Source organism: Archocentrus centrarchus, chromosome 24, assembly GCF_007364275.1.
Source record: "Archocentrus centrarchus isolate MPI-CPG fArcCen1 chromosome 24, fArcCen1, whole genome shotgun sequence".
Taxonomy (NCBI): Eukaryota; Metazoa; Chordata; class Actinopteri; order Cichliformes; family Cichlidae; genus Archocentrus; species Archocentrus centrarchus.
In genome coordinates this window covers 13884579-13909430 of record NC_044369.1, presented here as the reverse complement: position 1 = coordinate 13909430, position 24852 = coordinate 13884579, and the positions used below count along the sequence as shown (strand labels likewise).

Sequence of the window (24852 nt, the reverse complement as noted above, 5' to 3'; positions counted from 1 at the left end):
ACAGCTCATAGAAAGCATAGCCCAAATACATCTTCACTATAAACAAGACATTTCTGCCATGTAACAAGCAATAAGGCAAATTAAACACATTATTTATGATTTTTCTCTTTATGCTTCAATGCCATGGTGACTGTAGTGGAATTTCATTAGCAGAGTCCAAGCAGTCTGTATTGTTATTAGGTCTCAGTATTTATTTTGAGCCCAAGGGCGGCATGAACTTAAATACCCTCTTTCTATAGAGGATGATTTGAGGTACAAGAATGGGCATCTGGATGATGTCCTCTGTACTAGCTCTCTTACATTCTCATAGTTTAGTTTTCTGCTTCATTCATGGCAATACTATTGCTCATATGTCAGGCTAAATTGTCTCACACACACACACACACACACACACACACACACACACACACACACACACACACACACACACACACACACAGACAGACAGTAAGATGAACAGCATCCCATCACCTAACCCTCCGTCTGATCGAGCACTTTTTCCCACACGCAGCACTTTGTATTTTTATCACCTCACTATTAATAGACCGCTGGTTACTGCACAGTTACCACTTCTGTCTTCTGTGTTTTGTGCATAGATGACCAGCGAAAGTCAACTTACACTTTTCAGTCATTGCTATGTTTAAGATCGGTTGTGTAAACGTGTGCAGCTTGCTGCCATGACCTTAAATGATCACAGAAGCCGGTCTGATCTAAGCTGCTGATCCCATTTCCCATTGCATTAGTGACTCAGTGCACTTCTCCTGACCTCACCTGTTGTAAAAAAGCAAAAACAAAACAAGAAACCACATAGTGTGCCTAAGTTCCTGCCTAAAGTTTCTTACAGACTAAGCGGTTTGGCAGAAAATTAAAAAAGAAAAAAAGATGGCGGGACGAATAGATGGGCAGAACAGTGTGGCCTAATCTCTTTAATCTACTGTACAGGCTCATGAATGAGTCTCTATCTTTTTCTTCAAACCCTCCTCCCACTTCCATTTTCTTCTTTCTCATTATTTGTCCGTCCTCTCCCTAACAGCTCCCCTTTTGTGATTATTTTTCCTCCTATTTTGTCCCTTCTCTTCTTTCTCTTTAATGCTCTCTCATTGCCAGTTTCTGTATTTTTCTGTCATCTCCCACTTCTTTCTTTGCCTCTCTGAAAGGTCTTTTCTAAGTCAACTCTCACAACAAAAGCTGTATGGTGGCACTAGCTGGCTACAGGCCAAAACTCTGCTCTTTTGGCTCTTTCTCCATGTCTGTGTTGGTGAGCAGCCATCATTCAATCTGCCCTTCACCCCCCTCTCTCCCCCAACTCTTCTCCTTCACCTCTCTTTTTGTTTTTCCCTCCCACATGTTCTTTTCTCCGCAGAGGCAGAATGGCAAGAAATTTTGAGATCTCAAATGGTCTTGCTCAAATGTTCTCTTTCATGCACACACATACACACTGCGAGGTGACTATGGAGCTGTAGAGCTCAGTGCTTCTGAAAGGGGTGTGTCTGGTAATCCGTTAGAGCTTGTGTGCGAAGGCCTTGTAAACCAGAGGGGGAAAAAAAAAAAGGAACAAGAAAGGAAGAGTGGAGAGAGAAAAAAAACGAGAGAGAAAGAAAGAGCTGACAGGCTTTTGAGCAGAGCAGGGTTCTTTCTATAAGGGGCTCAACGCCACAGCCTCCACATGGTAATAAAAACACACACACACGCATGTGTTCACAAACCACACTGATCTGAGAGCGTGTGACTCCTTCAAGGAGGACTCTGAAAAACAGCACCTTAAAGCTGATTGACAGCGCTTTGACCCAAATGCAAACATGCACAGAGTAATGAAAGGCTTGCTTAGGTTTTGCTTATGAATGCTAGTCATGCAACAAGTCCACAGAGCTTCAGGCAGCAAGCATGCAAGTGAGAAAGAAGAAAGATGCTAGAAGATTTGGGAAATAGAGCAAAAACTAACCAAGAAAAAAAAAAGTGATGGTGGGGGAAAAAAAAAAAAAGCAGTTTCAGATATCTGATGTGCAATGTCAAACCAAAAATCCCACTTGTGACTTTTACCCAGCTGAACTCACATGCTGACCTTGCAGCAGTTGCTGTGCTGTGGCACATGCAGTCAGCAGGCACTGGCCTCAAACTGACAGAAATAAGCAGAGGAAAAAGGAAGTTGTGGCGTTACATGAGTTAGTCGGTCTGTCAATTGCTTGCCTGGTCACAAGATTGAGGAGGAAGAAAGAGCTGAACGGGCAATTGCTGTATCTCTCCATCATATTACGTATATGCATATTTCTTCCGTGTGCTGTATATTTGTTTTTAGACATGTTTAAGTTTCAAGGCGTGGCTGCGTTTCAGTACATTACAGGGTTTGCATGCTGTGTGCAGGCCTGGTTTTCCATCTGTGTTGCTGTACACTGCCATATACCCCCTATATGGAGAGCAACGTAGAGGTCAGAAATTTAAGGAAAAGTTAGGCATTTAGAAGAGAAAATTAACATAATTTTCAAATCTGTTTGCTCAGTGTAAACCCAGAGCTGGACTAGTGCCTGCAACAGGGGAAACAGCTAGCCTAGCCCTGTTAAGAGGCAGCAAAATCCACCTACCGGGACCTGACTATTATCTATAATCTGTTTGATTTATAAAACACATTTAACCACAAATGGTCATTTATCAGTTTTTTCAAGGATTAAACAAACAAGATACCATTCTGAATGTACTCAAAGTTGAAGATAGGCTGATTTTATAGAGACGTGGGGTTTTCTTCAGTTTGCAATCTGGTAAACTAAGATAAGCTCTTGCTCATACTGATTGGACACACATGAAAACTGTATCAACCTTCTTAACTAGCTTTCTGCAATTAACAATTTTTAACAGAGGATACACTGCACGAGACATAAGACTGGAGCGTATTCAGTGGAGGTCACGAAGGTGTTACTGTATATGCTTTAAGCTGTATTTGTGTGTGACCAGTCTGCATTACCAGACTCTTAGTAAGCATGTCATATGTGTGTGCGTGTGTGTTCCTGTGTGTGCATTTGCATCTTTTGTTGTTTTTTTAGCTTAGTTTTCACAGCGTGCCCTGGAGTAAAAAGCCTGCTGCCTGTCTGGTGCACTATTTCTCACTAAGTGGGTCAATGGGTGGATGAGTTGGGGGTAAAGTTCAGGTTAAAGTCAGCCTATTTATGTGTGCATGTGCATGATGTCGGCCGCGGATGAGTCACTAATATTAGGGCATGATGAGAAGATATAAAAGAAGACAAAAAAAATGAGAGCACTAAGATTTAAAAGAGGAAATAAGAGAAGGTCAGACATGTAGGAATGTGTTTCACCTCGTGTGGGCAGGACTGCATCTCAAATGCAAAGAAATGGGGGAGTAATAATAACAGAAAATGCAGGCGTGTATGAAAGGGTTAGATATGTAGATAGAGAGACACAGACAGACTTGGGGGGGCTGCAGAGAACACAAACTGCTGCAGGGTGCTTTTAATGTGAAGTACACAGACAGACATGGGTGCAGAGGGAGTAGTAAAGTGAAGTGTACAAGACTTTATTTTGTCTGCTTTTCACAGTCTGCTTGTCTGGGTTAGTCTACTATGGGCAACGCCTAGGGAGCACCACTAACAGGGGGTGCTTGACTGTGTGTGTGTGGGAGCACTTAGGGGTAGGGTAAACACTAGAAGAATTTGGGTTAGCGTGAATTATTCACTGGTTCAGCTGAGTACAGAAGCATCGAGCAGGCTTCTCCTTGGGCGGCGCACTCAACTTTAAAAGCTGTTATAGGATGCGAGGGGTAGCTGTTGGAAGATTGCTGTGCAAATGAATGGGTTTACTTTGTGCACAGTGTCACAACCCAGACGATTAGATAACCGAGCAATCCTCTTTCTAAGTTATTTGTGGTCTGCGAACTGAGGATGCCCTGTGATCAGCCTCTGTGTGAAGAAGCAGTTGGGTGAAGTGTGCATGGTTTGAAACAGTATAACATCAGTTCACTGTTTCAGTCTGCCTCCTTTATCATATTTATTTGTGATACTTTTCCCTCTCCTCCATCTCTTCCAGCAAACAGTGAGAGACAAAATACACTGTGCTGCTATATTTGCCAGCAGGTGCCTGTTTGGATAGCACACATGTCTGTGTGTTTGACTGACTAACACACTGTACTACTGCACTGTTAGGTGCAACAGGGCACCCCATGTTAATTCACCCCCCCCCCACCGCCTACGCTCTCCTACGCTCTGTTGCCTCCTTCCTTCACCTCGCTTCCTCTTTTAACCTCCCTATTTTATTCCCCTTTTCCTCTCTTGCCTCAAGTCTGGGTTTGAAAGTTGGAACGTGGCCAATTAACACAACAGCCGGTTCACCAAACCCAGGCGGTGGAGGAGGGGAACGTGGAGAGAGAAAAGGCTCACATCACTACACATTGACCTACATACACTTCCACCCAGCTGATTGAATCCTACGTTGAGGCCCGCGGCCAATCACGAGTGGGGGTGGAGTGCCAGCCAGCCAATGGCATCGGCCACTCTTCGCGGAGCTCTTGCACTGTCTCTGTACAGTTTTCAGTAATCATACAGAGGCAGGGAGAATGAGCAAGACAGAGGAAGAAAGGGTGACAGATGCGAGTCACTGAAAATGAGCAAAAGAAAAGAGACAGAAGGGGGTGAGAGTGAGGCTGATACTGAGAGGCAAATGTGGCTCAAACGGGCAAAAATTCACACTTGCTCTCAGTCTCTGTGTTTCATGGTGCTGCTACCACTGACAGATGAAGGCTAATACTGGCTAATGTTAAATAGTGGATTAATGGCCCATATTTGTCCTCACTCCATTCCCGGTCCAAGGCTCAGCCTAACCTTTTCAGAGCCACACCTCCTTAATCTCAAAGAGTCTCTAAACATAGCTAAGAGTTACCTAAAAATATCAAAAAATGGCAGGATTTATTGCTGCAGTTTACACCTTACAACAGCTGCTTTTCATGTTTCTGTGACTGCTCTCCCTGCATGAAAATAAGTGGAAATCCGTCATTCAATACAAAAAGTCCTGAATACCACACCTTTTGTTGGTTTGTGGTTTTTTGCTGCAACACCAGTGCGACGACCATTTTCAGCAGTTGCGCACCTCATGATTACATTAGCTGCTAAACCTCATAATCCCATGATGACCATGAGAGCTAAATTAGACCTCTATTCTGAGTGAGTAATCGCTTAAAAATAAAAGAACTGCACATATGTGTCGACTTTGTGCCATACAGAACAATAAATAAAATACGATACACTGTAGATGAATTACGAAAAGAAAAACTGAGCAGCTGAGCAGCCTGACCCCCCCCCCCCCCCACACACACACACACTAAACTACACAAATATGCACTTACACAGACACACCTGTGATGCCACTACAGAGATGATGAGGGCATCTTTGGCAGTGATCAACATGGAAAGTCCAACTGGAGCCAACTGACTGCAGGCTCTAAGACAAAAGCTTACATAAGTGTTAAGACTGTGTTTACATGCAACACAGATAGGACAGAGTAGAAATATTCTATTCTATTCTATTCTATTCTATTCTATTCTATTCTGCCACCATTTTGCTGTGGCGGCAAAAATAAGGGAAGGAAAGAAAAAGGGTCACAACCACAACAAAAATGCTTAGAAAAGCAAACTGAAGGAAAAAGAGGGGGCAGCAGGGAGGCGCAGAGAGGCATCGTGAGGCACACTAACCCATATTTGAAGAGATTGAGGCGCACACAGCATCACACAACAGAGCCAATACTCTGAAAATGGATTACAGGCCTTCCTTTTTTCTTTTTTCTTTTTTCACACTGGATAGTGAAGCCTGCCAGTAGTGATGGGCCTTCATGAATAATGCACATATGACAAAAAGGATACCTCGCCAATATTGACCAGTCTACTTAAAAAAACAAAAAACAGAGAGAAGCACTCAACTAGTTAAGCTGTCTCCAGAGTGAGAGGGTCCGAGATAATTAAACTGTACTCAAAGTCAAAGTGATTAGGGGTGGAGTGCTGGTATGACCCTCCAGCCTGAGCACTGCACCATGGCAGAGCACTCTCATGGTGAGAGGAGGGTGTGGAGCCATACGGCAGCATGTTGTGGTCTTCAGGGTGGAATGATCACTGCGGCTGCCACCCCTTCACCCTTACAGCTGGCTGCAGATGCAGCTGTTTTAATTTTCAGCTTTTCAAAAGTCAGTGCAAGTTAGTGTTTTATTTTAATCTTCTGATGCTCCACTTTTTCTTGTTCCAGCATTATATACTTCTGCTTGAATTAGTTTTTTCCCCTTCATTTCCCATAATACTTTGACAACCAATAAAGAGCAAAAGGAATGCAATATTGCTCTCACTGCAAGAAGTCTTCTGGCTGCTGTGCAATCAGTTTTACTGAAAAAAGCTGGGCTCTGCCTCCCCTGCAAAGAATCTTCCTCCATGTGACTGTAAAAGATGCAACTTTGAGATTAAAGGATCACTGATGCTTTAATTCTGAAGGGGTGGGAACCCCAAATTTCACATGCAAAATGGTGTCCTGGCAACACCAACTGAAGTGGGAACTACCACAAAGGTGGTTTTAAGTACTTTGGCAGGTGTTTTTTTTATGTCTGTGGACAGTTTTTGTCAACTTGAAACCACACTCACATCACAACTGTGCAGGTTAGACTCACGAAACTTTACAGATGTGTAGCAGAGATCAGAGCAAAGGCCAAGTTCAAATATGGGTTTGGTTATTTTGGTATTTTTAACTCCTCGTATGAGGTATTTTTATCAGGATGGATTTCATGTATCCCTTTAATTGGCCTTGGTTACAGTTGCCTATAGTGTGTAAAGTCTCTTACATAAATATTAGTGTAACAGGGTGGGACCGCACATTCACTCCAGCCAGATCACGAGTTCCAATACTGTACGTACCCATCCCCCCGCCACCTCCACCAATATGTTCAGGGACTGACGGAAGAAGAGGAAGAAGAGGAGAAAAGCAGAAGGCGATGGGCCCACTTTCTTCTTCTCAACTCTTGCTTTCTTTTTTTTTTTTAAGTCTTTACACATAAGGGTGACCAGAAGGCTTCTTCCAGAAAGGAAAATGTGTGCACAGGGAAACTGAGGCTCTCTGGGGGCAAATGTACAACAACTGCTGAGGCCAGGGCTTTCCCCGGCATTAGCCCAGGCCTCCCTGCACACACATGCTTATATATATTCATAGCGAGCACAAAGCCTTCCCTATATCAGGGCTCCTACACATTCAGAAGCCTGGAGCAGAACATGGAAATAAGAAATGCGCACTTGAGAACGTCTCTTCGAGTTGGTCCTATTTGAAGGGTGTATAAGGATTTGTTCTGTATGTCTACTGGTGCATTGTTTCCTCCTAAGTATCAGTGTGTGTTTTGTATCTATCCTTGCCATCGAGCCATTTTGAGACCCTCCAGGTATTGAGGTCAGTGTCTCTAGATATCGGTTACTCTTCTCAGCAGCACCAAGGGTGCTGAGTGATTGATGGGCAGATGGCAAGCTGGTTGGGACGAAGGTCACTCTGGGAGCAGAGTGATGATCTACAAACAAAGAGTAATTACAGATACCCATAATGCCTAAAAACATACTGCCACACAGGGTGAAGATGAAGGAAGGGATGAGGGAGAGAGCAACAGAGAGGAAGACTCTGTGTCTGGGTGAAGCGGTGCCCAATGTGCCTTGGGGTTTTGGAGCGATTTCATGCCCCCATAAGCAATGTAACGCACAAACCCAGACAGACAGACACACACACACACACACACACACACACACACACACACACACACACACACACACACACACACACAGACTTCTGAGGATTCACTGCCCAGCTATCCACATCAGACGAAAAAAAACAAAAAAAACATGGCACGTGGTGAGAGACAGAGAAGGTGAGCAGAACAAAGATATGCAGAGTGTAATCTGCCACAACACATACTAATCCATGTAACAGAGTGCTCTAACTATACATAAATCATTTTCCTTTCAATGTTATCAACTTCAGAATAAAGGGTCAATGCATTTTTCTTAGAAAGCAGTAAAGCCTTTTTGAACTTTGAGCCCAAAAAAGCATGGCCTGGTATGTCCTGACTAAAACAAATATGTGCAGACCAAGGTGAGAATGCAGTGCAAAAACAGATGTGCACAGAGTTGTTCTGTTTGCATGTATATGCAAGGTTAAGGACAAATGCAGTCTGTGTGATCATAAATCAAAAAGGCCTACACTAACTGTCATGCATGTGCAGAAAGTACAGCATGTTCCATTAACAGTGAGTCATGACTGTTATAGAAATATACATGCAGCCACTCCAGAGATCTGGCCTTGTAACACTGATCTCTTATCCTTAATGTGCCATCGATGTTTTAGGCCTCTGCATCAGATTCAACACTCGCATGTTAAATTTCACCAGAGCAAAGTATGCGGGAGAAAGTGGAGGAGGTTCATTGCTATCAGCTCACTAGGTAGGTTTGTGAGTGAGCAGTCCAACAGGAACATTTCTCTCACTGGTCCAGCCGGTTGACCTTTCTCTTCATCAGGTAACGGTAGATGAACCCACATTTACATCTAAATAACTAATAAGAGTTTCACGTTCAAGAGGGCTGAATTCATTTGCAACATTCTTCGGTAAGCTCTTCAGTTTTGAAATTGTGCTTCTTAAACAAAACTTATTCAGCTGAAGGTCAAGTCAGTTTTTGCTTTGTCAGCACGCTGGTGCGTGCTTATCAGATCTACCCATATCTTCTGTGGCTGTGTTCTGCTGGCATATCTGCTGACCCTTATCAACCTCCTAACCTCCCCCCACTCTCTCTTATAAAACCCAGGTGTGCAAACAGAGAGGTCATAAATGATAACAGATAACAGAGGGAAGAAATAATAAGGAAGGAGCCAAGCTCCTCAGATCCACAGTGTTTTTTTCTCAAGGTCATTTATTGACTTCTCCTCTCATCAGTTAAATATGGGAACTAAAAGGACTTGAGCTGCATCTGGCATCTACTTTATATGGATGGGCAGATTTAAGCCTTTTCATTTCCAATACCAGTACAGATAACCCAGCTTTGGGTTTCATTGCGGTATCAGTGTTAAATTAATAAGATGTACTTCTCTCTGCAAAGCAGAGAAATATGATTATGAAGTAATTCTTCTTCTGAGGTTTCTCGGTGAATGACGTTATGGATATATTTCTCAAGAGTTGCCAGCCATATTGGACATGACACAACCACCACTTGCTATGGAAAAATGTATATTCCCCAAGTGGTTCCTGCAGGTTTCTGGCTGTTGTTGGATGAAATCAGTAGCAAATAAGGTGTTGTACCAAAAATGTCCTAGTGACTGATTTGGTTCCTAGCAGTTTGCCACAATTGCCTGTAGTTTCTCATGTTTGTTTAGCCATTGCTCACTAACTGCTAGCCCAGTGGTAGTAAAACCAGAAATGGAAAAGTTCACCTTCAAAGTAAAAGTGGAGCCACATGTTTCAAAAGGCAAAACTTCTACTTTTATGAATTGCGTTACACTTTTCGGTTTCACCACAATTCAGAGAGTCACTTCCATTCACACTATGACTGCAGCAATATGCTAGTGACCAAAGCAATCACAAGGAGGTTTTTGGGGAATATACATTTTTCTCTCGTGACCCGTGGTTGCCAGATGGTTCCGGACCAGTTTTTAGACCTGTATGTCTGGGGCCTTTTTCACGTGGCCCTACATTGTCACCTGATGGTCACATATCCAAAATGGTGAGCAAGTTAACATCACATGGTTAGTGGTCATGTATCTGCAAAACCTCAATATGGATGGCAATCTCAGGATGTACATTGGTTCCCAAATTTGTGAAGAAAGAATCATAATCACCATATATGCTCTTCTCCAAGCACACACAAAGTGGAGTGGAAAGGACTATTTGTTACGTATGTGTACATGAAATAAAAGCTTCCTAAAAAGTTTTAAACCTTACACAACAAAATAAAAAAGAGCTAAGGAGCTTTTCTGCCATCTCTCTTGAGCACTGTTTGTCATTATGCCTCAAATTACTGCAAACTTGCAAACAAAAATAGCTTCCTAAATGCTATATTCACCATCGTCCTAGCAAAGCGTAAAGGTCTATTGGTGAAGTGCTGCTTACTTGTGACACAGTAAATCCAGTTATCCTAGTCTGTACTGGATCAATATTATGCAAGTATCAGATTGTCCAGGCCCCAGGCTAACATTAGCATGCTAATATGCCCACAGCAATGAAGCTAACAAGTGGTTTCACAGGCATAATGGTTACCTTGTCACCACAAATTTGATAATTAGCACTAAATACAAAGTGCAATTTAAACTAATTGGAATGCCATTAATTTTGAAGACACATGGCAACTCATAATGATAACGTTGAGGATTAAAATAATTAGGTTGAAATCATGAATGTCTACAAAAAAAGCAGAAGGTCAGATACAGGCAAAGCGAAAACTAAAGTGTGAGATACTGGGCATGTACGGTATGACCAAACCAGCAGATGAGAGGTGGTGAGTGGATACAATAGCTCATGGATCCAGTTTTAAATGTGCACCGCCCCAGAGCAGATGGATTCCAGTTTGTAAAGGGTGACTCAAAGAAAAATGTCTAATTGAAATTCTATCCCTTGCGTGTTTCTCTGTACCCTCGCAGTTAGCCTCTCATGCGAGCAGGGAAAGGGGAAAAAAAAAAAAAAACAAAGTCAGATATTTGATACTTGTGAAAACATAAATTACACAAGACAAACAAATGTGTTTGTGTAAAATGTTTAAACATGTCCAAATGCATAAATGTACAGATCTGAACACACAGAGACACACACTCTTTGATGTAACCTCAGCTGTGGCCATCAGCCTCGTCTTTCTGTTGCAGTGGCTAAAGCAGGCTGAACAATGGCTTGCCTTCATCCCACTGTAACATGTCCACACACACACACACACACACACACACACACACACACACACACACACACACACACACACACACACACACACACACACACACACACACACACACATATTTGCACACAACCTCTGAAGTGCTGGGCCATAGTTGTGACTTCATGAAGAATACCCCGATACCCACTGGACAACTGCTGGCTACTCACATCTCAGTTGGTAAATCTAACACACACACAACAAGGGATCATATTTCGTGTGGAGAAATTGCTGCAGGGACATTATGGGAACTATTATCACATCCCTAGAAAGAAAACATCATTCCTTAATTTTAATGATGCATAGAGGATGTGGAACACTGGAGCCCAGCATGTGTACAGCAACACATCTCAGGCTGTGCAATTCATACCAGAAACTGACACGCTTTGCATGTGTGACTCTGACCTATTAGGTTTCACAGAGAAAAGAGAATGCTGTGTGTCTGCACAGAAAGCCTGTGGGTTGAACAGGTGGCTGTTTGATGGCACTCTCAGCCTTCGCTTATCAAATCTGGGAGTGCCGTCTTCGTGGTTGGAGGGCCTCCACGGCATGTGAGACTGCACCCTGGCACCCTGAACAAATGTTAAAACAGTTTTTCACTGTGAGAATTATTTTCATTATTGATTAATGCTGGAGTCAAACTAGGGAAAACAGTGGTGGGAGACTGGAGATAATGAAATTCTGATGTTGCCTTTGAAATGGTTGCTTGGAACAAGATTGGGACAAGATCTGTGACCTCTCGCAGTCAGGTGCCATCTTCAAAGCAACTTTGGTGCTTCAAGATGGCGATAAAATAGCAATAAGATGGAGACAATCTACAAATGAATGGGGTCAAGTTGGCAATTAAACACAAACTGTTGCTGTCTGCATACACAGAAATTCAGATTAAACAGAAATTCACATTAATAATTAGTCCAACCAGCACCTCCTAGAGGAAATTCAAAAATTCCTCCACACATACTGACACAGTTGCTGCAGGATAGTGATTTAACTGCACAAATGACAACCTTGGTTTTATGTAGGAATATAACCAGAATGCAACCAGCTGGCAACGAGCTGAGTCGGGTTCTCTATTGCAAAGAGCTGAACTTATTGGCGCAGACTGACTCAGATTAATATGCTGGCAATCTGTCTGCGTTTACAAATTAGACGGCAAGTATTTGCAAACCTTCGCCAATCTGTCTGAGAGTGACTGCAGTCAGTAATTGCAATCATACCCTGATTGTCTGGAGACAGATTGCCTCCCTCCAGGCAACCTGTCCAATCTTTGGTTGCCGAGAGGTTGAAGGTGTTGCACGTTGGCCACCACAATTACTTGCAAGTTATCTACAATAGGAGAAAATTTAATGAAACCAGACGGAGCAACTGCAGATTTTTACAAATCTATCTGAGGCTACCATATTATTTTTACTCTAGTGTGACTGAGCCATAATCTGTGGATAATTTAGCTGGGTGGAGTTCATTTTACTGGTTAATTGAATTAAAAATCAGTAATTTAATTTATACAGATTATGCTGAGCTTTCACTAAATTTTTTTTATTTATATAAAGTTATTGATTTTTTAAATATCAAACTGCTTTTACCAGAGAACTTACAGTTCAGACGGCATGTTGTGTCATAATTTCTCTTTTATTGATTTTGTCAATAAACTAGATAAGACTGATATTAAAAACCTATTTCAAGCAACCAGCCAGTTTAAAGCTAAAACATGTTAAGTTACTTTACACTGACGTAAACACTTACTGATTTCTACTTCAAATACAGGTTGAACAGGTTATTAGAGAAGAAAAGATTTATTGTATGCATGAAGTAGGAATTCTGTCATTTCATGGCCGTTAATGGCGAATATTGTTATTGGCTTTTGATTGGAAAGTACCTGAACTCCTTTTGTGTATGACTGTGACAGACACTGAGCTAATATAACACGTCACTGAGAACTAGTCATAATGACTTTGTCTAATTCTGTGACTCACACATATGCAAACATGTGATACATGCTTGTAGACACCTAGATACACACACAGGTGGGGCGGCTGAATTTAGCTTGACTACGGCTTCCAAAACACCTAATCTAACATAATCCTGGTTTAATCTGCTGTCATCAATAATACTGAGATGGAGGAGTATGGGTTGACAGAGCAACACTGAAAGACTTGTCAAAGTGGGGTTTTTTTTCCCCACCCCTTTCTTCTTCTCCATCCTTCTCCTCTGACACAGAAAGCTTTATTGTACTCAATTAAATGTTAATCAGGAACAGTAGCTCATCCTGTCCTTTACAGACTCTGTGATGCCAGATAGGTGGAGCGGTGTGATTGAAAGAGACAAGCTCAGAAGAAAACAAATTAAAGTTTAAAAGCCAGGAGTCACATTGGAGAGCCACATTCAGAAATGATAACTTCAAATACGCCTCAGGCAGATATCTGTTGACAGAGTGCGGGTGACGACGGTAGTGCGGAGAGGGGAGATATTCAGAGCTTTACCTGCTAAGCACACATTGCTGCTTATAAACACCCCCGCCTCTAAAAATATATTTAAAAAATCAACACATAAGGCACTCTGTGTATATATTAGAGTACGCTGGTGTGCAGGGTGGTGAAGGGACTTGATTGCAAAAGAGGAGGAGGAGGCAGAGAGAGAAGGGGCCCACTTTAGCAATGTGGTTATCAGAGAAACTGAGAAATAAGGCCACAACGGGAGGTACATGCACGCTGACTCTGCATATGTGTGTGTGTATGTAAGCAACTTGTTCACTAGGTCACCTTGTTATCAGCTGTCACCTAAACTGCAAGCACACACCCCCAACCTGACTGACAAGTTGTTGGCTGCTATGGAGACAGATAAATAAACCCCGCCCTTTGCCCTGTTGGTATGCATGCCTTTATGCACGCACACGTATGAACGCACACTCATGCCTACAGCAGCTGTGCTGATAACAGTTTTTTAGACAGTCATTAGCTATATTCTTGACTGCCCAGCAAGACTTCCTTTGGTCCACTGCTCATTTCCTGTTTTCTAGAAACAAAATATTTCCTTTCTTGCATTCAAGCCCATTGTTTTGTATGCTCTGTCAATACATACTTGAGCTGGATTACAACAGATTGAGGAGGACGACACAGTTTGTTGCACATCACTTCAAGACATTTTGGAAAATATACTTATTTACCAAAATTAATAACACAATGCGTACAGTGAAAATGCAGTTCAGGCCAGTTCAGCTTATTTAGAAAGAGCAAACTGGGCTAAAGGGGATCTATAATTGCTGTTTTCCTCCATGTTTTATTTATTTTTACAGAGTCAAACACACGTGTCTTGGAGCAGCATGTGCATTTTCCAGACTGATGTTTCTGTATTCTGTCTTGTATAGTTTCAACTTTCCTGCTCAGACTCTGCTCCAGAAAAGTGCTTTGGTTAACCTTTCCCTCGGGAGGTTGAAGGCCAGGGTCAATTACAGAACAGCAGGGCTGGAGCAGGAAGGCATGTAATGGCATGCTTTCAAAGCTACTATACAACATTTAACTGTGGCCCTTCAGGTAAAAACTAACTCTTTAACCACCACATAAACCACTGCTCCACCATGCTGACTTAGGTATTGGTCCTAGATGTTAAAATACCTGCATACATGTATACAGTATGGATTTTTTTTTTTTTCCTAGAAACTTTTTGTAACTCCAAAGCTTTCTTTATTCAGCAGCTTGTGATGACTCTTGCAACTTCAGCCATACACTTTGCTGCAGTTATCTGACTGAAACACCAGTTTCGTGAACCAACAGTTGGAAAAGATCAGTGTAATCTGATGTCATATAAACTCCTGAGCCAATGTTTTGCAATGTGAGGGTGCCTCGATAGCAGCGTCACAAATGTTGGTGATTGAACAGGCCCTGGAAAGAATCTGCACCATGATAGCTGCACTTTTATAAAGTAATGAACAACTTTAAATAATCCTCTGGGAAAATTCCACCTATGATTGTTAGCATGCGGGCTGTGGGAAATAACTGTGTTATAACTGTAACACAGCCAGTAATAGTCACCACCGCTAATAAAAAATGAGGCCTCTTAAAAGTGATATGTTTGAGGGAACGGCTAAAAATGAGGATAAATGTGCTCATATTCAATCTTAACAAACACTAGATAAGATAAATTGATACCATTCTGTTGCCTGTAGAGTAAATATACAGTTGAACCAAAGGCCCATTAGTTGAGCTAAGCATAAACACCAGCAGCAGTGGGAAAACAGCTGTCCTGGCTCTGTCCAAAGGGAACAAAACCCACTCACCACCTCCTCTAAAGTCCATTCATTAAATATATGTTTGTGTAATCCTGTTCGAAAGCTGAGGAGCCTCCCTCTTTTTTGTTGTGTTGAGCTATAGTGGAGAGGTGTATACAGTTACTGACAGAAACGCTCAACACATGTCATTGGTAATGATCTCTGACACAAACTGTATATAAAAGATGGACGTAGCTGACATCACCTCTTGGTTAGTCGAGTCCTGTATTAGAGCCTGGAACTGCACATTTTGGACCGGGAAGCTTTTAAACTGGCTGCAAGCAAGGCTGGATCTGACTCGAGAGGCAGAGGGATGCCGCACAGTCCCGCCTGAAAGCACGCCTTTCTTTATCATCCTTTCTGGCTTTTAACTGGGACCATAATTTACAGGTGTGCACACAAAACCCTAGGAAAATATGCTGCCAATCGCCAGATGTTGGACTGATGATTGTTTGAAAATGTGAACATATCGCCCAACCCTAACTCCTCGCTGCACGAGACAAAATGCTGATTCAAATTCAGCCCTCGTCTTGAGCCTGTAATTCGTGCCTAAGGCACATGTGTTTGTATTTTAGATATGTCTTGAGCGTCTCAAAAATGGTGTAGTGTTACCATAATGGCCCCCCAAAAGAGGGATACTCCCTTGATACTGCCTTGACTCCTTTTTTTTTTTTCTGTAACGAGAGGAGAGGCCTGAGATTTATCTTCATTCATTAGAGCCCACAACAGATCTCAAGAGTTGTGCTTCAGAGGAGCAGCGGCAAGCTACAGGGCAATGGCATGTTTTTGCTCACCACAGTGTTTTACATCCAGACAAATGAGGGAGCTGGCAGGAAAATAATGAGGGATGGTGTGACAGTGAGAAAAAGAGAGCGGAGTTAAAAAAAAGGGGGAGTTCAAGCAGTGAAGGAGAGACAGAAACGGTGAGAGAGAGTTCGCCTTTAGCCAAGAACAGGCTTTTAAAAATTAATACGGTGATCTGAATTCATCCCAAGTGCACTGAATAATTGAGAGGTGTCTTTGAGGAGAACAGATCATATGGAGGGTGACATGGGTGGTGAGGATCCAGAAAATTAAGGGAAAAAGAGGGAAAGAAACAAAAAATATGTTCTTCCTTGTCCAGACTTCTGACAAATGTCCATAATGTACACTCAAAATTTGCTTATTTCAGCATGTTTCACTACCTGGATTAATTACGACAGACAATCTGAAGAAGAATATACCCAGTTTTTATCGCACCATCAGATGGACAGAGATAGGTAATGAAAGTTAGAAAGAAGGAACAGATGGAGACACTTGTTGACGTGCAATTTCAATTCAATTCAATTGTATTTATATAGCGCCAAATCAAAACAGTCCCTCAAGGCGCTTTATATTGTTAAAGACACTACAGTAATTACAGAGAAAACCCAACAGTCAAAATGACCCCTTATGAGCAAGCACTTTGCGACAGTGGAAAGAAAAAAACTCCCTTTTAACAGGAAGAAACCCCCCGGCAGAACCAGGCTCAGGGAGGGGCAGTCATCTGCCGTGATTGGTTGGCGGTGAGGGGAGAGAGGCAGGACAAAAGGCACGCTGTGGAAGAGAGCCAGAGATTAATAATACAAGTTGCCAAAAGTATTTGTACACCTTTGTTATCTGACACCTATGAGTTTTCAGTTTTGGTTTCTTTGTTCCACTTAAGGGGAATCCTAATGCTTCAGCACACAAAAGGAATTATCAGACAGTTGCGACACAGTTTGGGAAATGCCCTCTGCTTCAAAATCAGGTCTTTAAATCTCCAAGTGCAGATATATATATATTTTTTGAGTACGGTGTTGGCATGTCAGAAAACATCTGCTTTATTACACGTCATTAGCCTCCATCTTAAGCCACACAACCTCTAACTGTGGCTTTTTAAACCTTTTAAAACAGTGTGCCGCAGCTGAAAATGTCAAACACCGTGAGAATGATCTAAAACAATAAAAAGCTAGACAGCTAAGCAATGTACTCAAACTCATTATTCTCACTCTGTAAAGCCAACAAGAGGCGAAAGACCCCATTCTCATTTTATATTGTTTCTCACTGTCACCTCTTTGAGAACATATGTGTGGAGTTTGGAAACTGGAGCCCTGACCCCCACCCCAGCCAAAACCATTGCGACAAAGCCAGGCTTCATCACCCATCGTCTCCCACGAGCTCACCCACAGACTCTTGTGGACTGACTTCCTCGCTAGTCTATCAGCATAATATTCCCCATGACTTATGCAGAAATCACATATGGATGTGATTTTTGACTTGTCCGCATACTTTTGTCCCTATAGAATAATTTTCAGATATACATCTAGATGGAAAAAAGCTGCTCAGGCATTTGAAAACGATGTTTCAATTAATTGGAAATGGAACTGGAACAGAACCTGGGGGTTTCCTCCACACCGAGGTTGACTGCACTGGAAGACACTATTCAGACTTGAGGGGGTGCCTGGAGCTGGTGAGTTCCCATAACCCATTGTCCCTTTCGTCTCACACACCCTCATACCCCTCCTTGGGGAATCACAGCCAGAGGGCAGTTGTAATACCCCAGTTTAGAGCAAAGCTTGTTAATTTACTCCATCAGCCCCCTCCTCTCTTCTCCTCCTCTTACTGTCTTCATACTCCCCCTTTTTTGCTTCAGTTCCTTCAACTTGGTAATATGCCAGCTCCATCTGAGAGGACTTCAGATTGTGCTCCACACACACACACACACACACACACACACACACACACACACACACACACACACACACACACACACACACACACACACACACACACACACACACACATACACCACCCCTTTCTCCCACCTAATCTTTTTTGTTATGTTCAACAGTATTATGAGAATTTTGTTAATATCCAGTCATCAGCCTCAAAGGGTGCTTAAAGCTGGGGTAGGCCACATGTTTTTCCCCTCTTGTCAGACAAAAGAAATCCTTAATAATATGACTGTAATTTAAGTAGTCTGGGAGGAAACTAGATTCCTTTGCCTCCCCTGGACTCTGGTTTTAGGCTTTAGAATATCTAGCCCCATTATGGGAAACATTGGCCAATCACGTGTTTTCAGACCAGATCAGGTGAGTCACATATAGGGTGAAAAAGGCCATGTGCAAAAGCAAGATGTGGTGGTGTAAAAAGAAAGCTTTCACCATGGCAAGCAGGTTTTAGCCCATATGAAAACCTATTGGCACATTCTGGTGTTTTATTGTATTTTATTTGCCTTTTCTAGTTTTCTGACTGCACTCATACTGGGCTCCTATCACCCAAATAAACCTTAACCAACACTAGAATGATGCCAGCCAACGAAAAGTGAAGAAAACATATTTGTTTTCCTTCTGAGCTCCTTCCCTTTTCTCCACCTTGTCCTGCTCTAATAGAAACAATAAAGAATTTCCACTCCAAAGAATCAACAGTTTCAGAGTGCCTGGTCATTAAAATGATAATCAGATGCAGACTTTTGAAGCCCTGTTTTCCACACAGAGTCAGAGTAATGTGTAAATGGTAGGTCAGCAGCCTGTTTATATCTCTGTTTGTGTGACTTTTGCAGCTGTTCCACAGATGAACCTGTTTTCTTGTCTCTTTATAGAGTGAGAATCAGATAATGTACCTTTAACTCATGTGGTTTTGAGTCATTGCTTTGCGGTTTAAGCTCAGCCTGAAGTATCTAGAAGCAGCCGTCAATTGCCCGAGGATTTTGAGATTTGTTTAAAATGTGTTGAAACACTAAGGATCTTAAAGATTAAAGTAATCTAATCAATAAAACTCACTTCAGACCCCTGCATTAATTAAAATGGGGGTGAGTCTGAACATGACCAGACAAATGCACTAGATATGTCTGAGCATGTCTGCGTGGGAATGTCTGGTATAACCCTGTTAAAAACACACACACACACACACACACACACACACACACACACACACACACACACACACACACACACACACACACACACACACACACACACACGAGAACTTAAGCAATCAACTTTCTGTCAGAAGGAGATAACAGTCCTTTTTTAACCATGTAGCTGTTACAACCTCTTAACCTTAATTATGAATGTGACATAACTGGGCCTTGTGGCCTGTGACGGGCAGCTATTGGGAACAGGGAACCTATTACAGTGAGGTTAAGTAACACCAGAGCACAAAGTTCAGTGCAGTTAAGAATACTTGCATGTACTTGCACAGCAATACACACAGGTGCACCTAATCTTTTGTTTATGCAAACACAGACACACACAGACACACACACACACACACACACACCCCGATACGTGTGCATGCATGTGTGCTATTTTGAGATTCACTCCTCTGCCATCCCAAAGCTTTTCTTAGCGCACATTTCAGCAACTCTGAACCAGACCTGCCCCCCACCCCCCACCCCCATCATATTCTGGTTCAGCCAAAAAAGTTAGACTTATTCAACCCAGCACACTCAAGGAAAATGCTAACTTTATCCTGTTTCTGGGTTTAGACCTCACTAGAGGGTCTATGGTTGAGCATAGTGTAGTATTTTTAATACAAGTACAGAAAAAATGCTTGAATGTGAGGCTCAGTGTGAACTTCCTTTTATCCAGATACTTTTTTTTTTTTACCTTGTTTTCACTGTCTACTAACAAGTTAATGACCAACGGTACATGTTTCTTTAAAAGCATACCCAGTATCCTTCCTTGGTTAAAGACAATCTAAGGCAATAAAAGTGTTATTGTTGGCTATCTACTTTTACCAAGGCTGATGGTTAACTGAGAAAGATATGGAGCACAATGATGTAGGTGGGAACCTGGGAGAGAAACCTCAGGAGGATTACTAGGATTTGCTCAGCAAATCTCTTCAACAAAGGTGCCTTGAGTGCATGAAACTGTAGGTGTTCAAACCTCTATGTGGAGGTGAAACCTAAGAGCAAAGCAGAGGCAGTCCTCTAAAACCCAGGCTCTGCAGTCTGTCTTTAGTTTCATGGGCTTTTCACTAAAACCTTATTGCAGCTTGGGACATGCTCAGGCCTTAATGCTGAGAAGCCTGCTCATTATTTTAGAGCAATTTTAAAGACTAACAGATTATTTCAACCTTGCAAAATCCTCCTTGATGTGGCTTTATTATGAACTTTACAGTCTCCACCTCCAATGTACAGATGTGGTGAATCAGGAGTTGCACAAAACAATGTCTGCACCATGTTTATTGTGGTGATTATCATGCATTTTAAACCTTTTTTTCCCAGTCTGAGACATTTGTGTGCCAGACATGGAAAAACTAGATGCTTCTATGGATGAGAGTCATCCCAGCTGTGGAAGTACGACTAATGAATTTTGTGGCTTTGACAAACATCACTATCCTGGAGATGCTATTTTGCATCCCCAAAAACCACAGGAAGAAAAGCCCGAGATCAGCTGGACTGAAAACTTCGCTCTCGGTTCTTGCAGTCTGGAAACCTGCACACGCGAACCACTTTACCTAATTTGCTACCACCGCTCCAGCACCAACACATGCTAAATGGAAAGATTTCCACAGCATCACACATGTAAACAAACCAGCACGCAAAAGAATATGTTTCTGGTTAGTCAGCTGGCAAGCATCCTGAAGATTCCTGATCCAGGCGTCTAATTTCTCTGTTTATCTTTGTTCAGTCTGAAAACAAATGTTAAAATGATTCATGTAAGATTTCTTTTTTGGAAACCTCAGGGTTGCTCATGCTGATGATCTCAATAAAAGCTTTTCACTCCTCATTTCCTAGAATCAACGGAGGTGAAGAGTTGCATGACACTGAGAGACGCATTTGCCACTTGAATGAAATATGCCTGGTTAAAATGAGCTGCACCACTCTGTATCACTGATTTGTGATAGAATATGGTGCTGAAACTCTGTTCTAGCTAGAAACAGCTAGTCTGCCTGTCTTATACAACAACTAAAGAAGGCATAGGCTGTGAGCTGCAGCCAAGATTTACTGACAGGCCATTTGTAACACTAAACCTCTGACAGCTTGGCCCTCATGCCCGAAATTCCAGGAGTAACAGCCCTGCATGGTGATGGTGAACTCGGCCTTGATGAGGCTACACACTGAAACATACCACATAGGAAAACTTGAGAAGCTGACAAAATATGGGCCCCCACAGGACTGGTCCTTCAGCTTATGGTAGGTGTTAATCTCTGCTCTCTGACCTTTTGTACCTCCCTTCTATGCCCTGTCTTTTTTCACAGTCCCCATATGCCTTTTCAGTCACCAGATCGATGCATAACAGCTCACCCAAACTCAGGGCAGATCTTATGTAATTCCCCCATGGCAGGATCAGCAACCTTGGCAGTTGCTTACCTGACCCAGGAGACTGGCAGATCCGTGCCAAGGTTTACATAACAAATAGCAAACAGGGCATTGCTTTAGTGGTTACAGTGTCATGATGGAAACGTAGCTTCTAAATATATATTTTTAAAAAATGAAGTGATAGTAATAGTCTCATAGTGTCATTCTAATCTCACAACCACAAAAAGACTGAATGGCTGCTGTGAACCACAGTGAGGTTTCATTGCAGAGGTTAGTCATAAAATAGAGACCTTCTCAAATGTTTCCACAGAGCATTAGTGCTAAATTGTTATATTTACATTCAGTTCCTTGGCCAAGTGGATTATTTGCTTTTCAGTAACTGTCTTATGTAATTGCACCATTGAGAGTCCAATATAGCGGTGCTTCACTCAAAATATGCTACAGTGTTTCCAGACAAACCGGTTCAAGTGTTTTTGCTCCAGTTCCACCCATCAATGAAATATGACGCATCAGGAACTTGAACATTTTCCAAAGTCTTATTATATTTACTGGGATAAGAACAAAATGTCATATCAAAAAAGGTCATCAAACCACATACTGCTTATAGAGCTTCGTGATCTTTTTTTTTTTCTTTTTAAATTCATTTTTCTCTGTTTTTTTTACTGCTCTGTGTTTTCCATTAGTATGATAATGAGAGGTGTAATGAGTGCCAGATTTCCCAAATAGATGCTGGGGGGAAAGAAAATCCACAGTGTTGGCATAATTGAGTGCATGTGAGTGTCTGTTTGTGAGTGTACGTCAGTGGGTTTGCAAGCCACATGCTTTTTGTTTTTGTTTTGATGGAGGAAGGAGGGGGCCTGGTGGGTGGATGGTGGGACGACTCTTACCTTCCATCCTGCAGAGCTGTTGCTGTCGCCTTTGTCTTTGAAGTAGGGGATGGATCTCACCATCCAGTCATAAATTTGGGACAGTGTCAGTCTCTTTTCTGGCGAGCTCTCAATGGCTTTGGTTATCAGGTCGGCGTAGGAGAGATTTCCCCAGGCGTTCCGGCGAGATGATGCTTTCCTTGGGGTCTGCACGGCAGACAAGCTGCTGGGGTTCAGAGTGCCGGAGGTGGTCGTCGGGGAGTGTGTGGAGAGCGGGGAACCACCGCTCTCTTGGCCGGGTGAGGAGAGCGCTCCATCGGGAACGGGACTATTGCTGCTCTGATCTTCTGCCGCCGCGCCAGAGCCATTGACACTGATGGCAGCTGCGGTGGCACTGTCCTCTTCGTCATCCTCTTCTTCGGGTATAATATCTGTGTCATTGCTCTCCGGTTTCACCGCGCTCGAGTCTGGTCGCGGCAGAGGCCAGGTGCAAGACCTCGGCCGCTTTTGGGGCTCAAAGTCCGGGTCAATAGCCACCTCCAGGCTCGGGAGTGTGTCGGAGAGCTGAGCCTCAGCCATTCTCTCAAGCTCCAATCACAATCTCGCCCCCGCTGCCAGGTAATAAAGTTACAGGACAAGAAATGAAGAGCTGTCAAAGTCGCATCCCATGAATGCGCGCTCCCGTCCTTTGTTGCTAATTCTATAGCAGATAATTCCCGAGAAAAACTTACTATTCACGCCTGGGAAGGACAGAAAGAAGAAAAAAAAAATCAAATCCAGAGCTCTTAGTTACAGACATGCCAAAATCAGCCTACAAAATACAGAGCTGAGCGTGTTTAACAACTGTCAATGAAGCTACACTACTACTGTTTAAAAATGGCTCCGCAAAACTGATTTAAAAAGCTATCTTCCCCCAGTAATCGTCACTACATTTATAATGAAATACTACTTGCTCATTAATAGAAGCTCTACGCAAAACCCCTCCTGGTGCAAGGATCTGGACACCAGCGGCGGAGGAGAAAGTGCTAAAACCTCCTTTCTCTGGGACATAAATCTGCCCCGAACACTTTAAATTAAATACCTTGCACGGCCAGTGACTTGCGCTCCTTGAAAACAAAAAATAAAAATAAAATAAAAAATAAATAAATACAGAAGAAACTAGATCCCGGATTGTCCACAGCCACTTCCAGTTGCCATCTTGACTCTTTTCTCTTTCACTCCTTAAGTGAGCTCAGCGATGTAAAGACTGACGGGACGCATGCAGGGCAAGTCGGTGTCGATGTGGAATAAGACTGCCACCTCACTCTGGGTTACTACTGTATCTTGATCTGCTCTCCACACTGCGATACATACACACAGGCGCACACACACACACACACTCTGTACGCACGCACGCACGCACACACACACACATACAGACACGCGCGCGCGCACACACAAGTCGATTAAAGACCAGCCCCCTGGATCCTGCGCATGGGATCGCCTTTTAAAGTGACACTACAGCCATATCGGACGGCTGTGTCTCTGCGCGCAGAGAGGGAGGCTGGAACTATAGATTGCATGGCTGAGACACGTCCTGACATGTTGGTGGTGTACAAAGAAATTAAAGGACACAGGAGGAGAAGGAATGGAGAAACACTGAACTCCTTAACATGTTTGTTTCAGAAAGAATTTTACTGTTAAAGGAAAGTTTGCAACATACATGTTTAAGTAAATTTTATTTGTGGCAAAACAAGTGTATTTTTATATTAATTATATTAGAAAGAAACAGGTTACTGTCACTTTATTAGTTGTTTTATAAAATATCACAAAATAGTACATTTTCTTTAAGTTTTATATAATTTAGTATTAAATTGCTCATTTTTCTGGCCAATATATATATCTATATATTCAATAAATACCTATTCACATTCATCCTCAAAGTTAACATCCTAATTCTTTTTAATCTGGCCAATTGTTTCCCTTATAAACAATAACTTATAGACTGCAGAGGTGTTGGGGTAGAGGTTCAGATCATCATTCACAACTTTATTCATTTTTTAAATAACGTGTACTATGATATCTTTAAAACACTGTGGTCAAACATTATCTAGCAGCCAAAGTTCAGTGGCTGATTGTGCCTTTAATTAGTCAATCACGCCTGTCACGGCACACATGCCACGCCCACTCCTGTAGTCCAGGATGACATCACCCTTTCCAGAGCTGAGGAGTGTAATCTTAGATGGTTCTCGGTCCAGTAAGTGGTGATGCTCTGGGCCTCCATCGCCTCCTCCCCGCTGCTTCCCCTCCACCTTGATTGCTTCAAAAGAGCCTCGTCCACGTCTTTGTTTCACTGAGGGCTGCATGCGCGTGCTCGCCTTTCTGTGCAGGAATGCGCGTTCATGGCAGACCAAAACAAAAATATCACTGAAGCATTACAGTATGGATTTATGCTTCTGTGTTTTGGGCATTTGAGCCAATAACACGTTTCTATTTATATGCTAATTTGATTTATTTCATTGCATTTTATTTTTTATGGCGTCATTGTCACATTTA

General features: G+C 42.5%; 1 protein-coding gene across 1 annotated transcript in view; it reads right to left on the bottom strand.

Moving 5' to 3' along the window:
* Positions 1–23621, bottom strand: part of foxo3b (forkhead box O3b) — a 46772-nt gene extending 23151 nt beyond the window's left edge. Inside the window, exons 1-2 of the mRNA XM_030721096.1 lie at positions 23399–23621; positions 22339–23057 (exon numbers count right to left, since the gene is read on the bottom strand). Coding sequence (XP_030576956.1) covers positions 22339–22896 — 558 coding nt within the window. The 5' untranslated portion in view covers positions 22897–23057; positions 23399–23621. The remainder of the gene's footprint in view (positions 1–22338; positions 23058–23398) is intronic.
* Between the last annotated feature and the right edge of the window lie 1231 nt (positions 23622–24852).